At 39.6% G+C, this 16,816-nt stretch overlaps 2 protein-coding genes and 1 long non-coding RNA gene across 3 annotated transcripts; 2 read left to right on the forward strand and 1 right to left on the reverse strand.

Annotated features, from left to right (window-relative positions):
- Nucleotides 1-318: 318 nt before the first annotated feature.
- LOC131011874 (delta-aminolevulinic acid dehydratase, chloroplastic-like) lies at nt 319-4,831 on the forward strand. The gene is made up of 13 exons (XM_057939762.1): nt 319-535; nt 907-1,220; nt 1,507-1,618; nt 1,708-1,781; nt 2,228-2,296; nt 2,417-2,500; nt 2,582-2,651; nt 3,130-3,185; nt 3,426-3,547; nt 3,738-3,809; nt 3,889-3,970; nt 4,041-4,118; nt 4,483-4,831. The coding sequence occupies exons 2-13, from the start codon at nt 915-917 to the stop codon at nt 4,648-4,650; spliced, it is 1,293 nt and encodes a 430-aa protein (XP_057795745.1). The 5' UTR covers nt 319-535; nt 907-914; the 3' UTR covers nt 4,651-4,831.
- A 522-nt stretch (nt 4,832-5,353) lies between these two features.
- LOC131011873 (IAA-amino acid hydrolase ILR1-like 6) lies at nt 5,354-9,279 on the reverse strand. The gene is made up of 5 exons (XM_057939761.1): nt 8,609-9,279; nt 8,221-8,346; nt 6,360-6,674; nt 6,112-6,240; nt 5,354-6,024 (listed from the first exon to the last, which is right to left on the reverse strand). The coding sequence occupies exons 1-5, from the start codon at nt 9,113-9,115 to the stop codon at nt 5,617-5,619; spliced, it is 1,485 nt and encodes a 494-aa protein (XP_057795744.1). The 5' UTR covers nt 9,116-9,279; the 3' UTR covers nt 5,354-5,616.
- A 2,416-nt stretch (nt 9,280-11,695) lies between these two features.
- On the forward strand, nt 11,696-15,668 carry LOC131011876 (uncharacterized). The gene is made up of 2 exons (XR_009097130.1): nt 11,696-15,107; nt 15,199-15,668. It is a non-coding gene; the product is annotated as an uncharacterized LOC131011876 (long non-coding RNA).
- Nucleotides 15,669-16,816: the final 1,148 nt, after the last annotated feature.

Below are 16,816 nucleotides of genomic sequence, written 5' to 3' on the forward strand. Positions count from 1 at the left end.
GAATAATTTCGAATACGAATAACACAATTTCGAATCGAATCTCGAATCGAGCAAAAATATTCGATTCATTTACAACCCTACTTGAGACTTGTTTTTTTCTGAGATTCCGACATGTAAAATAATTTGTCCTTGTACCATTTTCAAAATTTTGATATGTTAATTAGGTATAAAAAAAAGTTGATGAAAACTTATAAGCAAAATTCTTGCCACGTAATATCCCTTGGTACAGTAGGATGAAATCCTCTAAGTTCCAAATTAGAATTGGTGGTCAAGATTAAGAATAGACTGTTAGGCAGATGAGAGAAGAAAACAAACAACCATCACCAAACCCCCTCCTGCGTTTACTTTCCTACAGTATTATCCAATTCTATCTATAGTTGTAATTACATCTTCAATCCTATTTAAGCTGCCCTATCTCCGTCTCCACATTTTCACGTTTGAAATCTAAAACCTCTCCAATTAACTTCCTTTTCCAGATTGAGATAAGGCTTCGCCCAAAGAGGGAGAGACAGAGAGAGGTGCTCACAGTCACAAGGTGATCTTTTTATTTCTATTTTCCCTAGGGATTTTACCAACTTCATCTTCTTAGTTTCCTTTCATCTTTAATCGCTTTGCGAGTTACGTCGCCTCTGCTTCTGTTTCTTCAGCTTTATTATAATTACTGCCAATCAATCAAGTCAAACCATCTCGAAGATTCCATTTTTATTTTTTCTCTATTCTTTGAATATGACGTGTTTGATTATTTTCTTCGTGCTTCTCTAGAATTCTGTAAGCTCAATTATATGTGCATTGGTATTATTTATCGAAAGAAAAAGAAGAAAGCACATATCACATTGGTGTATAAACGTTGTAATGTGCTATAGAGATCGAATTCTGAGACTGAAATTGTGTTTCCTTGCATTGCAGAGGTCTTTATGGCTGCAATGACGATAAACTCGGTGAACTTTGGCGCTGCTAAAGCTGTGAAATTTGAGTATGTGGGGCTGAAGCCACTGAAAGTGCACCAGAATATCACTAGTGTGAGGCCTCACTCGGTCAAATTTGCACCAAGGGTCCTCACAGTGAATGCTGCTGAGGCTCAGGGTGACGGCCAAGTTAAGAAGATGGGAAAGAGTGACGAGGAGTGTGAGGCCGCCGTGGTTGCAGGGATTGTCCCAGAAGCACCCCCAGTGCCCCCAAAACCAGCTTCACCGGTTGGGACCCCTCTTGCAGCCTCCCTAGTAAGTTTGCTTGTTATATGAATCCCGATTGAGCACGTGTTTTATGATTGATAAGGTTGTGTATGTGTGCTTGTTGCTATGAAGCTTGTGCTTATTTTGATCATGAATTCAGTATGCTTAACTGCCCTAGTTCTCAAGTTGCCAGTTGCCACTTCAAAATAATCTCATCTCGATTTTGTAAGGCATGCGTTGTTTCGTTGGGAAATCGCTGCCACAAACTTTGATGACCCTGGTTGTGCTCATGTACTGATAATGCTATGTCTGATCTTCATATTGTTTATAACAGCCTCTTAGTAGGAGACCACGGCGGAATCGTAGATCACCTGTACTGAGGGCTGCATTCCAAGAAACTACTATAAGCCCTGCAAACCTGGTTTATCCAGTTTTCATTCATGAAGGTGAATTGAAAATCTGCTTGATGCGCCAGTTTTTCTTCTACGTTCTGATGTTTTTCTTGGCAATGATCTCGTAACATTATAATGTGCAGGAGAAGAAGACACTCCAATTGGAGCGATGCCTGGATGCTATAGGCTTGGGTGGAGACATGGACTTGTGGAAGAGGTTGTTCTTTCTGGTCCTTTCGTCGTTGAAAAGCATCCTTGCATTCTTGATGAAAGTTTTCTTGACTGTATATTACTTTTAACGATCTTTCGTAAAAGGTCCTCATTAGTGCTATTTCTCAAGCTTGATCTTATCTTACCTCAAAATTTCAGTTAGGCTGTTATTATTAAGTATTGAATAATTGACAATAAGTTTAGTTGATTCTTTGCTCAAGACAGATGAAGGAAAACTAAGTTTGATACGGTTACAATTATTTGAAGCAATTATCTCTTTCTCCAATTTACTTGATGAAAATGTTGGTATAGTAACTGCTACTATTATCTTCTCAAAGAAACTGAATTAATTGTCCTAACCAATGTCGATTTCCTACTTAATACTTGTCCATGTACTATGTGTTGTCCTCAAAAGTCATTTGCTAGTTTCTGAATTTAGCGCATCTTGCACAGGTTGCCAAGGCTCGAGATGTTGGTGTTAACAGCATTGTGCTATTTCCAAAAGTTCCCGATGCTTTAAAGGTTCTTATTTATTCGAATTGTTTTGCCATTTTTACTATTACTACCCTAGCATGGAATAAGTCCTTATCTAGTTCTGTTGAGTCTTGGGGGAAGCATTAAATTAATTGGATTCTGTTCTAGACTTCCACAGGAGATGAAGCTTATAATGACAATGGGCTGGTGCCAAGAACAATACGACTTCTGAAAGACAAGTATCCTGATCTTGTATGTTATTCTCATAAATTGGTTCTTTTGGCCTAACTCGTATTCATGGATTTGACGATCTCCAATCTGTATCCCTTGTAGGTTATATATACTGATGTTGCTTTAGATCCATATTCCTCTGATGGGCATGATGGCATTGTAAGGGAAGATGGTAAGATCTGCTTCGTTTTGTGTGCTGAGAAACTATTATCTAGATTCACTAAAATTTTCTGAATGCCACTTTTCATATTCTAATTTTTTGGACTCGATTGAAACAAAAATGCTCATCTGGTGTCTCTCTTCATGGCAGTTTATCTTAGATATGAATGCCCTTTTATTTATGAGAATTTCTGGTCTCAGCAGTGTTTCATCTTTAACTTTGGCGATAATAAGAACGTTTGGACTTTAAGATTAATAGAATGTTGAAAAGTTAAAGGATTGTTAGATTAAAGCAATCGAGACATCAGCTATAAGAGAAAATGTTACATAATATAACAAACATACATAGAGCAGGCCTTGCAGACGCAAGTCTTAATCTAGATTGTAGGGTTTTAGTAATTTTCTCATAAATAATAAATGCCTATATTGATATGCGGTTTATTTACAGGATGTAACACTTGAAGGTAACTTGTGAATTCTGAAATATGCAGGAGTTATCTTGAATGACGAAACTGTATATCATCTTTGTAAACAGGCAGTTTCTCAGGTAACTACGGATCCCACATAGCAGACAGACAAATAAGCCTATCTTTCATGCTATCCTTTCAGCTCTCTCAAACCTTTACTCATAATTCTGAACTGAAACAGCCGTTCATAAGAATTTATTTTACCGTCTACTTCTGTTTAAATCACTTGGTATGTTTTTGAGGTTTTCTTGTGTATTACTGTGGAAATTAGTGTGGCCAGACTAGTTCATCATTTATTACCTTGTAAACGTCTTTTTTAGGCCAGAGCAGGAGCGGATGTCGTGAGCCCCAGTGATATGATGGATGGTCGTGTAGGAGCTATTCGAGCTGCTCTTGATGCTGAAGGCTTTCAGCACGTCTCCATTATGTCCTACACGGCCAAGTAATTATTTGATTCAGTTTTATTTTCTTGCCCATCAAAGTTCCCTATGCCTGTTGCTTTTGAGAATTTCTAGTTCACGCTTTCTATATACTGTTCGTAGGAATTTACACGTATAATACCTCTCACTGCACTCGATCAATATTTCTGATTTATTCGAGAACATTTTTAGAACGGGTTTTTTATATTTCAGGTATGCTAGTTCATTTTACGGCCCTTTCCGAGAAGCATTAGACTCAAATCCACGTTTTGGAGACAAGAAAACGTGCGTTGCTTGCTATCCTCACTCATTCTTTTCTATGGTACACTTTGTACTAACGAAGCTCATGAACTTGTGAAAACAGCTATCAGATGAATCCTGCAAATTACAGAGAAGCCCTTATTGAAACCCGTGAGGACGAGTCTGAAGGAGCTGATATCCTTCTGGTTAGTATGACCACACTTTGATGCCGACTTCGATTTGAATGCTTGCTGATTATATTTCCCTTGTTAATAGGTCAAACCAGGTCTACCTTATCTTGACATTATACGGCTTCTAAGGGATAACTCTTCTTTGCCCATTGCTGCATATCAGGTACTTTATTCAAAATCGAAAGTCGGAATCTTTTGATAACTTATTAGATAGAGCAAGTCAGATCCTCCATTGCATCATTGTGCAGCATTTCCTATTACATGCACGGATGATCGCCCCATTTCAAGGAAATTTAGAATTTTTGCTTATGAAAATTCACAAGAATGGCAATGTATAGGATATAATTAAGAATCTCTACAAGATAAGCAATGGTAGGGTTTAAGATTTTCTTGACATACGGCTAGTCGGCAATCATCCATAGATGGTATAGGTGATCCTGCAGAATGATGCAGTTGAGGTTCCGATCCGGCTTGGTAAAAGAGAGTGATATTTGAGTATCTCACACGACGTTCTTGCTATATACTAGGTGTCAGGCGAATACTCGATGATCAAGGCTGGCGGAGTCCTGAAAATGATCGATGAGGAGAGAGTGATGATGGAGTCGCTGATGTGTCTTCGACGAGCAGGCGCCGATATCATCCTCACGTATTTTGCTGTGCAAGCTGCTAGATGCATGTGTGGTGAGAAGAGGTGAGATGTAACCCAACTCTCATTTTGACGTATTGAGAGTACTTCACCACATGTTTGCCTTGTCTATTTATATATGCAATAAAAAATCTCTTCTTGTCTTGCCCATCTCTCTTCCCACCTTATCAAATTGGATTCATGCAAAATGCATCTTCCAACTCTATTTATGTAACCAACTCGAATTTGCTGACATGACTTTATATCCTAACTCCGATTTTTTTTCCCCTTTTAATAAAGGCAAAAAGTGTTATGCATATGCTCTAATTAAATACAATTAGAATTCATTAATTCTCAGTTAAGGAGTCTATTAATCACAATTAGTGGTCGTTTGGTTCGAGTAGAGGAATGGAAAGGGAATATAATCAAATAAAGGGGTGGAATGATAACAATAAACATTACTTTTATTGAGTGTTTGATTCAACAATGGAAAGGAATTATTAGTAAGAGATTCTCTTTCTTTTGTTTCCCTTCTATTTTGAGGGGTAACAAATTAGGTGATTGGATTACTCCTAAGTAAGGGTAATGGTTACCTTATTATCCAAACCAAACAATGAGTGATGGATTCAATTAATTGATTCATTTCCAACCTCCAAAAACACCCAGCCAAACATGGACTTAGAATGTAATTTAGAGCTGATACACCGTGCTTGTGAACCGGAGTATGTCTCTTAAATATACTTCTTAACGAAAGGGTAATTAGACACGTATAGTTATGCAAGCCAACAGCATTTCACTTAGAATCAATGTATAACAAGAATACATAATTAGATTGAAGGAAGCATAATATACATTGAAAATGGCTGCTGCATTGGTGGCTCTACATGAAGGGGAAAAAAAAGAATGAATAAATACTCTAATGCTTCTCCTTCTGCTCCGACGCAGCCACCCCGTCTAGAATGGGAGAGATAGTAATGCTTTTATACCCACTTCCACTAACCTATTTCCTAATGTAATCAAAATTTAGTTATGCACATCATTGCTCTCGATGATGCCCGTTTATAGAGAGCCTTCGCTCGCCTTCACGTTCGTTTAGGTATCTCTCAGCAATGGCAGCATGAGTTGCTGATCCTACAACCAGTGCATCTTCATCGATCATGAAATGTGGGGAGTGTGCCGAGTGCACCGATCCTAGGGTCTCGTTCTTGATGCCTATGTAGAAGAAGGCTGCAGGGATCACCTCCGAGTAGAAGGAGAAGTCCTCGGCTCCCATGACGGGCTCCACGACTTGGAAATTTGTGGGGCCTATCAGGTCGGAGCTGACCCTCTTCACGTGTTCGTACATTAAATCATTGTTCACCATGGGAGGGTAGATCGAGTCTGAGTCCTTGAAGAAGTCGACAGTTGCTGAGCACTTGTATACCTTAGCTTGGGCTATTATCACCTGTTGTGAGATGATTCAAGTTTAAAATTAGTCAATCATGGTGCCCTATTGCACAAGTAGTTAAGACTGCGTTGAATGGTGACGGACCTCTTCTATTCGTTTTACAAGCTGGTGGAAGCTTGCAGTAGAAAACGCCCTCAAGGTGCCACCAAACACAACCCTCTTTGCTGAAGCATTAGGAATGTCTCCACTGTCCATGAAAGTAACGGAGACAACCTGGGGAATAGAAACAGTGCCAGAATACTTCTAAGTTCTCGCGTGTTGTCTAGGTTTAGTGGTAAACTTTTTTCTTTAGGAAGAATTGGCAACATAGATCTTTAATTTGTACCCCCTACCTGAGAATCCAAAGGATTTGATTCACGCGATACAATGCCCTGTAAACTGATCACTGCTGCTGAGGCGGCTAAGACAAGGTCACTGGAGTGATGGTAATTCTCGCCTTTGGTCTGCTGGCCAGTTATAATAGCCTTAAAGAAACCACATCCAGCTAGTAAAGGACCGGATCTTGACCCGATGACTGATGTTGGAAGAAGGTGCGATACATGCATCGCGAAGATGGCTTCAACATCTTCAAGAGCTCCCTCTTCAATCATTCTTTTTGCTCCGTTCCCAGCTTCCTCTGCTGGCTGAAAGAGCAGAATCACTGTCCCCTGCCATAAGCAATATTTACAGAGTTAAAAATATGTATGATCACCTTATGACAAGAATTCATATACTTCCATTAATATGGTTGACATTATCCAGTGACCCCATGATTTTAACAGTAATTTAGGTTTTTCCCATCAAATATGAATGCATTTCCATATAAGACCTTCGATAATTGGAAGAATCAATAAGAAATTCTAAAACTGCAAGGCATAATGGGTAGATACCCTTTGGTAATGGCCTTTCTGAAAAATCCCCTCACATGCACAATGGGTGAGACAAGGTCCCTGTCTCGAGCAAAGTCGATTCTACTGATGTGTGCATTGATGAGTAAGAAAATGAAAAATCATACCGATGTTAGTGGCGCACAATACGGCCACATGTCTTAGTAGCTATTTAAATTGTTCACGACGCTTACAATTTACTTCAACTCTATCACAACCACACACAATCTGAGATCCAGAACTAGCTAAGACTTTTGATTTCATTTTATTTTGTCTTTCAAAAAGTCACATCTAAGCGTAGGAAGGAATCTTGAATGCTGATCATTTGCTCTTCTTTCAGATTATAGTTTCCAATGCCCCTCACCACCCCATCACCATCACCAACATAGAAATCACTAACATGATGACACACATGAAAGATCAATCCTAAACTCTTGGACAAATATGATGTAAATGGTCCTGGTGCAAGAGTAGTTGGCAGTCACTGTCTAGAATTTACTAAGGAATCAAATACACATCCCGGAAAATATGGATCATTTTACTGCTCATGCTATTACTAGTTATTTATGTGTGTATGATGTATCCGGTATATTTATTTTGTTTTGATAATACAAGGGGCTCAACCTGGTGTGGCCCTACTGTGGAAACACATATAATGTCATGGGGCCATTTAAAAAGACAGAACTAATAACCTCATAGGTCAGTTATTCAACCTTAGAACCTTGATATACTATTAACTTTAATAACTGTACTAAGATGTAGAAATTTCATTGATCTTTCATTGTTCAAAACTTTCCTGGTGACAGATGATCCACCTTTTAAAACGGATTGCACTAAGGTTAAATTTGTTAGTTGAAAACTCTCAACTGAATTTCACCTCATTTGATGCAAAGCCCTAGTTACTCAAGTAAATAAAGCATCAAAGTGGTCACAGTCCTTGAAAATGCTTTGTTCCACTAAAAGCTTAACCCTGCAAGTTGCATCAAGACCACAAGATGCTCCCTCACTAAATACTTTGTCTCCTTATTAAGACAATGCCGGTACAACGTTATCCCCACATCAAAAATATGAAAGTAAATACTAAGAGTCCCCCAATTTATTAAGGGAGAGATAAAAGCCAGCAACCACATAACAGATTCCCCTGAAAAGATCATAGTCTTAGTTCTTGATTCTCTTAATCACATAAAAAGCATTAATATAATAGCACTAATGAGAGCAGTTAGCTAAAGAAGATTATTCTATCCGCAACTTGCACCAACTATTATTCCATTCATAATTCGACACGAACATTATGATTAGCTAAAATGATTCATGTGGCTGAACAAACCTTCAAGTGATTCTCCCTAGCCTTGAGTATCCTAGCTGCGCCCATGAGCATCGCCACATGAGCGTCGTGGCCGCAGGCATGCATTTTGCCCGCATTCTTGCTCTTGTGCTCCCATTCAACGGCTTCCTGTGAAGAACAATAAATGCCATATTGAAAAAACTGGGGATTTGTCACAAGTTTAGCTTTCAAAAATTGGTACCACATTCAAACAAGTCAATTAGGCAAAACCACAAACAACGTAGAAAACAATCTTCATTTTATTCCTTAATGGTCCCCTCTTCCCCAAATTAACGTGCGTGGAAAACGAATCAACTTAACGCAACACACGCGGAAGAAGAACATGGGGAGTATGCAAAAAAAAAAAATTAGGGATTTTAAAAAGTTGAACCTGGATGGGCAGAGCATCCATATCGGCTCTGATGGCGACGAACGGCGGCTCCCCGGTTCCGATCATAGCTCTGATTCCCGTTTTAGCCAATGGGAAGCGGTACCCGACATCCAGCCCGTCTAATTCGTGGCGGACGAGGCGGCTTGTCTCGTGCTCCTCGAAGGCCAGCTCCGGATTCTCGTGGATTCTGCGGCGGACGGATTTTATCCATTTCACGAAATCCGATTTCTGCGCGATTCTCATGATCTCGTCGGAGCACGCCCTGCTCCAGACGGCGCCGCAGCCGGCCGATTTCTTCTGCTCCTGCGCCGAGGAGTGGTTCTTCGACTTGAGCAGCGGATTCCATAGCGAATTGAGCGCCGATTCGAAGTAGGATAGGTGGTCGTGATCGCGAGACTTGGCGGGGGCCGCTTCCGGCGGCGGCGCGGTGGTGATCATGCAGGAAAAGGCGAGGACGGCTAGCGCGAGCGAGAGGAACGGCGACGATATATGGAGAGGCTTGTTCATTGCTAGTGCAGTAGTATTAGAGTGGAGTGTAGAGAGAGAGAGAGAGGGGGGGAGAGAGGTGTGTCAATGGAGTTTTTGTTTAGAGAGAGAGAGAGAGGGGAATAGAAAAGGAATTAAGGAAGCAGGGGGTATTGGTAGAATAAGAACACGTGGGGAAAAAAAAGGTGGTGAGGGACTAACTATTGTATTCAAAGGCAGAAATAGAATAGTCACGTGGTGGAAATGGTAGTTGATTGAGCAAGTACGTCTGAACTATGTCAGCGCAGCACAGCACCGCGCCACTGCAATGGGCCCCGCCATTTTCCATTTGCAAGTGACAAGAAGTATGGACCTATACGACTCTCCGGTGCTATACCATTTCTGGGGTTGCACCATTTGTAAATCCAAATTATGGCATTTCTAGTACACACAAGTTTTAATAAATTAAATAATGATTTTAATATAATAAAAAAATAATTTTATTATGCATGAGATGAGTGCTAATAAAATGTAGTTGTAGAGATAAAAGATAAGAAAAATACCTGGAGTCATTTTTTAAAAACAAAAATGACATACTTTTCATAAGCACCAAAAATAGTAAAAGTGTCATTCTTTTTGTGGACGAAAGGAGTAATATTTAGTATTAGACTAAGGGATGTTAATTTTGGGTTATTTTTTATTTGGACTAATTGATTTTTTTTTAATTTTTCGATGTAAGAAAAAATAGGTCATATTTTTTAATCATGACAATTCGCCTCATTTTAGATACAAAAATTAGCGTCATTTCAACGCAAATTTATATAATAACTACGTCCCAACAAAGTTGAGTCGTTTTCTTTTCGGACAAAAAGCTCTAATTAACAAAATTAATTACATCCCTTATTTTTTTTAATCAACCAAATTAAACAATTGGACTCTCCTTCCTAAGTCCTAACCCATTATTCTCTCTCTCTCTCTCTCTCTCTCTCTGGTTCCATCAACCATGTGGAAGAAACTCTAAAGTTAAGGATATTTAACTTAGAGCAATTTAATGATGAGTGACCCCCTGAAAAATTTCTCAGGAAACATGCGAATGAAGAAAAAGAAAGAGTGCAAGAGAGGAATTCCAAGAATACATGCAGAAATGAGACATAATGACTGTATATTCGAGGAAAGCAAGAAAGAGATTCCAATAATATGTAGGAATTAAACTGCATATTCGAGGAGAGCTTAAAAGATTTTTATTGGTTCTCAATTATTTAATATGTGCTACTCATACTAATAAGATGCATCTTCTTTATGATGACTACGTGGAAGGAACTCCAAGAATTTTATAGGTTTTACTCATACCAACAAGATGTATCTTTTTTTTACCATATGGAAGAAATTCCAAGGTTTAAGCATGCTTGACTTGGAATAATTTCATGATGGTGGCCCTCTCAGAAGTTTCTTAGGGAGCGTACAAATGAGGACAAAACACGCTAAAAGACTCGTGTTGGTTTGTGGGGACAATCGTCAAGTTTGGAGTCAGATCGAATGTACATTCCCACTACCTCCCCAATATATACCACAATGGTATTTAGTGTTTGTTTGGTTCAAGTGGAGGAATGAAAAGAAAAAAGAATCAAATAAAGTGGAAGAATGGTAACAATAACTATTAGTTTTATTGAGTGTTTGGTTCAACGATAGAAATTAATTACTAGTAAGGGATTCTCTTTCTTTTGTTTCTCCTCTATTTTGAGGGGCGACGAATTAGGTGTTTAAGTTAAGTACGGGTAATGATTAACCCGTTACTCAAACCAAGTAATAGATTCAATTAATCATATCTTTTTCCAACCTCCAAAAACACCCAACCAAACATGGGCTTAGTGGAGATCGATGCATCCCCTCATTGGAGATGCTCTTAGCTTAATATCTTTTTTTTAAAGTAACAAATTTTATATTGCCTATTTATATGACAATTATATATATGTGTTAATAGGCAAACATGCCCACATCCTTAAGTTGTATAGTAAAAATGCCCTAAGTTGTAAACTTAAGCATTTTATGCCCTAATTATGTGAAGTGCCTATTTTACCCTTTGATATTGATGGGTTTGCTTGGTTTTTTGTGAAAGTCTTGCACATTTGACCGATTTGACAGCCATCAGTCATAAAAGTCAACGATTTAACAGCTATCAGTCAAGAGTACATATGATCGGTGGGTGGCTAGATCATGTGTCCGCCCGGGCGAACACATGATTTCACCGGGCGGACAAATGATTTTATCGGCCGGACACATGATCTGGGTGGCGGACACATGATCTAGCCACCCAGATCATGTGTCAGGCCGATAAAATCATTTGTTCGCCCGATAAAATCATGTGTCCGCCCGGACGAACACATGATCTAGCCACCCACCGGTCACATGTATTCTTGATTGATTGCTGCCAAATCGTTGACTTTTATGACTGATAGCTGTCAAATCGGTCAAATATGTAAGACTTTCACAGAAAACCAAGCAAACTCATCAAATCAAAGGGTATTTAAAGAATAGGGCATAAAATGCTTATATTTATAAAATAGGGCATTTTTCACATATAACTAAAGGAATATGGCATTTTAAATTTTCACTCATTATATATTGTATACATAGATAAATGATAATGTTAATGGTGCGAAATATCACTTCGAAATATTGAAAATCAATAGTTGTCCATCCAACATCATTTCAATAAACTATAGCCAATTTTAGTGTTTTGGATGGTATCACCCTCGCCAAGGCTCTCTGTAAGTTTTTTTTTTTTGTTTTTACTCATCTCTCAAACTCTAGTTGTTCCACCGAGCTGCCCTTTCTCTCTTTCTCCGATGAGCTATTTTTTTTCCCTCTCACCGATGAGTTGCTCTCTATTTTTCTCTCTCCGACGAGCTGCCCTTTTGCTCTTTCGCGGCTGTCTCTTCCACAAAGTCTCTTCTTCGATTTTCACCGTCGCCGCCGTTAACATCCTCTTCTGCTAAATCCGGTGAAATATGAGTTTTATAAGTTCCAGATATGCGAGAGTTATGAGATGCAAATCCAGATCTAATAAGATTTGGAATGAATTAAACAAATTTGTACCATCTATTCTAAGATCTATTATCAAATGAATTGATGGTGCAAATTTACATGTTAATACCATTCATTCTTGGAACAACAGAGATCCATTGGCTTATGCGTGGCAAGAATGGTACGAAATTTACCATTTCGCACCATTCGTACCAAGTGTACCGATAGATACTTTTTGGGGTGGTGCTGAAACCAATCTCCAAGATTGCCCATAATATGTGTCCAGAATTAAGATTCACTGGCGCAGTCAGTGATATCTGTTTCAAATCATTGTATATTTAGCTCTTGAATATTCATTTTATTTTGTGTTATTTTGTGAGATTTATACTTGAATTTGTAGTTAGATTTGTTGTAGAATGAAGAACATGAATAAAATATTATTTCGAATTTGTATAATTCCAAATTTATGTTATTTCGTGTTGATTCGTACCATTCATCCTAAGATATGTTTCCATAGCTCTTTGGGATGGATGGTACGAATATGCCATTTTCCATAAACTTTGAAATTTATATTTTTAATCATGAAATTTGCATGTGTTTCAATTTTTCCATAAAATTGAATACTGGTAGCCTGAAAGCTGACGTGTCTTTAAACATGCCATACATATGTAATGTAACACATGTCATTACTTAAATCGAAGTAATATTACAGAAACGACGTCGTCTTGATAGTGGTAGACTGGTAGTCAAAACTAAACTACTGCTTTTTGCTGAAGGACGACATCGTTTGGGTCATAATCTTGAATTAAAGCCTCAATTTAGGGCATTATCATTTTTACAACCGTTAAAATTAAGGCTTCCGTCATTATTTCACCTCAAGTTCAAGGTCAACAACTACAGCTATATTCTTGTTTAATCAAAGTGGTCCCAACTTTCGTTTCATTGACTGTCAAGAACATGGTGGGTGGTGACAAATCGAGGAATATTTGTAGCTTCAATGGCAGACAGATAGGCCATATTTAATGGCATTTTTTGTTCATTTTTGTCCATTAGTTCCTAGGAAATTCATATAAAGTGTAGACGAATTGTACGAATTAAGGTTTTTTTTAGCTCTTATAGGGAAGTTTTTCTTTATTTTTGTTGAATGGGTGAGAAATGTGCAATTTTTTATTTTTTTTTCTTCTTATTATTTGAATTGAATGTAGTGGCGAATTTGGGGTTTATATACATCATGGGGGGAAATTTACTAGAGTTGGGTATACAAGATTGTATATTGGGGGCAGGGCAATTCTCAAAATGGCAGATAGGGATAGATTTGGGTATTTTGATTTAGTTGAATTAGTTCGTGAATTAGGTTATGTCAGTTGGGATTGCCTTGCTTGGAAAACACATAGGACACTTGCCTCTTTTTATTATGAAAATGATGTTGATGTTATGAAAATGCTTAAGATTAGTCTTTGCAAATATGAATTGTGTAGTGTGTATGTAGATGATGGTAAATTAGACGAGGCAAATGCTAAGCAGGTTGATGATAGCGGGATAAAAGGAAAGGGTGTTGACAAGCCTGTTGAAAAGGAGAAAGAGAAGGTTGTAGGTGAACTAGAGGGGGAATTCACAACTACTAGAAGTAGGAAGATTGCCCTAGATATAGGTTGTGATAGTGTGTCTGTGGGGGATTCTCCAATAACTAGGAGTAGAAAGAAGTCCCTAGACATGTGTATTATTAGTGTATCGGTGGAGAATTTACCAAAAAAAAAGGCTACCAAGAAGCAGGTTGGGGGAGATGGTAGTGGGAAAAAGGTCAAGTCGCCTTTTAGTTAAAGGTATATAAATAAGGTTCATGAGAGTGAGGGAAAGGGTAAAGACCTTATTGAGACTGATCCTGAGGATGGTGACTATATTCCTCATAAAGAAGGGCAACAATATGAAACAGATGATAGTTTAGGAGACAATGAGTTGGGGTCTGATGATGAAGAATATAGGGTGACTAGGTTGAACATTAGACTAGAGGAAGGGGTAGTTCAAGAAATGGAAGACTTAGTTTTGCTAGATGATGGGGGATTGGGTGAGGGTAGGAATGTTGCTCCAAATGGTAGTAATGTTGAAGGAGATAAGGGTATGCACTTTGACTATGAGATATCTGATGGGGGATATGGTGTCTAACTCCAAAGATGAGGAAGGAGGGTTTATGAGATTGCCTAGAATTATGTATATGACCCTAAGTGTAATCACAAGGATTTGATAGTACAGATTGGGTTAAGGCTTGAGAATGGGTTTTAATGTAACGAAGCTCTTAGAAGTTGGGTTATACTGAAGGGTTATCCTATTCAGTTTAGGAAAGTGAGCAAAAATCAACAAGAAGCAAAAATCAAAGAGCAATGTACATTTGCTCTGAAGATTATTGTTGGTCAGCACACATGCCTTTTTGATATACACAACAAATTGGCAGATTATAAATGGTTAGCAAAACAATACATTGATGTGTTTAGGCTAAGGCCCCGTATGCAGGTTCAAGAGATGGCATTAGATGTGAACTCTAGATTCTCTATACAACCCTCTTTAGGGAGACTTTACAAGGCAAAGGCTCATGCTCTAGAGTTGTTAAGGGGTCAGTTAATAAACATTACATGTCTCAATTAATAAGAGTGGATAGGGAAGGGCGGTTATGTCTGAATTGATAAGAGTGGATAGGGAAGGGAGGTTTGAGCTTCTCTTAGGAGATAATTTTGTATTCAGGGGACTTTACATTAGCTTTAGTGCATTGAGAAAGGGGTTTATGGAGGGCTGTAGGAAAATCATTGGGCTTGATGGGTGCTTTCTTAAAACCTATTTGAGGGGTCAACTGTTGTGTGTTGTTGCTAAAGATGGAAACAACCATATGTTTCCAGTGGCATGAGCAGTTACAGAAGCTGAGAATGAAGAATGTTGGACCTGGTTTCTAAGAATATTGCTTGAGGAGTTGGGTGTAACAGATGGTCTGGGAATGAGCTTCATCTCATATCAGCAGAAGGTAATTTCAATATTCTGTTTGTATAAACTACATTTTATTACATTACTTGATACTATTGATGTGAGGCTTTACATGTTCGCTATTGTAGCAGGGGCTACAAAATGCAATGACAGGTCTTGCACCATTTGCTGAACATAGAAATTATGCAAAACATGTCTACTGTAACTAGAAGAAAACATACAAGGGAGTAATATGTGAATGTTGGACCTCTTTATGCATCCTATCACTTGTCATTTGCTACATATTAGTTACATTTGTCTTAATTCATTTTGTTTGCCTATATGTAGATGTCAACAAGGAGTGCCCGAGCAACGTCCATACCACCACATCCTAACACAAGGTCTCATACCACATGAAGCCTAGCATCTGGTGTAGGGTATTCCAACACACAATCTAGTCCAACACAAGAGAGTCAGGGGAATTAGGCACTTCATAGTTGATTTTCTTTGTTTTTGTTGATGAAACAAACATTTATTGTTTTATGCTAAACTCTAATGTATTAAGCTTGATGATGATTCTGATTTTGCAATGTAAGACCTGACTTATTTCAACAACTCTATATCTCGCACTCCATTTCTTAAATTCATCACGCCGCGACTTTGGCAGCACGCCGAGTTGTGGCTTTTTGACTCTTGAGTCCGGCCTTCACGCTTCACGCCTCCAGCCCTCCGGCGACCGGTGCTCTTCCCACCGGCCATCGGCACCGGTGTTTTCCTCTCCAGCGCAGCTACTGCACCTGCACAAGACTGCTGCTGCGCAGTCCTCTGGAACGAACCAGCGTCACTTGCACAGCGCCGCCGAGAGCACGCCGCGTCCCCACCGCTCCTTTCCGCAGCTCGCGCCGGCCATCACCAACTCCGTCGATCGCTCCTCTCCCGTCGCCGCTCCAGTCCCGTCGCCTCTCCAGATCCATCCCCGCTTTCCTTTGGCGATTTGGCGATCTGAGACAGACCGTTGACGTCGATTGAGGCCGGATAAAGACGGTGAGCTCTGGACCGGCTGTCAGCGTCTGGAGCCTCCGTTTGACGTCGCCGAGGCAACGCAACCGCCGGATCTGCTCATGCTTCGCCTGAGGTCGACGGATCTGACCTCCGGCAGCCCACTTCTCGACTGCCACTGCTGCCCGGAGTGAACGCCGGTGCTGCTGCTCTGTAGTTGACGAGGGACGGCAGATCGGCTGCTCCCGTGCAGATAGTGCTCGACGATCATGTCCTCCGGCAATTTTCAGCAGTCCTCGATCGACAAGGGTGGTCTTAATCTGCCCCAAGTTTCGAACAACTTCATCAAAGCCTCTACTGACGTTGCTGGCCCAGTCTTACCAACCTCCAAGGATAACCCTTGTTTGCCGAGTGTTTCAGCTCAGAAGAATCAACAGCCGCTGCTTGGTTCTTCCTCTTCTACCGCGAAAGCTGTTGGAACGGTGTCCTCTTATGCTCATGTCACGGCCCCCCAAAGAGTCAGGAAGCCGGACTTACCGGCACATAAATTCCGCGCGCTTCAACCCTTTGCTCAAGGAGGACATGGCGTGCTCAAAGTTCCTCGCGAAATCCAGAATTTTCAGGCGTCAAAATTCCAACACGCGCTTATTGGTCGTTTCATGATGAATAAAGGTGAAACACCTAGGACAACTAGAGAACTCAAGGCGGAATTACAATCGTTGTGGGCGATTAAATCTCCTTGGTTTCTCATGCCGATGGGAAGAGGATTCT

Source organism: Salvia miltiorrhiza, chromosome 2 (genome assembly GCF_028751815.1).
Source record: "Salvia miltiorrhiza cultivar Shanhuang (shh) chromosome 2, IMPLAD_Smil_shh, whole genome shotgun sequence".
In the NCBI taxonomy this organism is placed as follows: Eukaryota; Viridiplantae; Streptophyta; class Magnoliopsida; order Lamiales; family Lamiaceae; genus Salvia; species Salvia miltiorrhiza.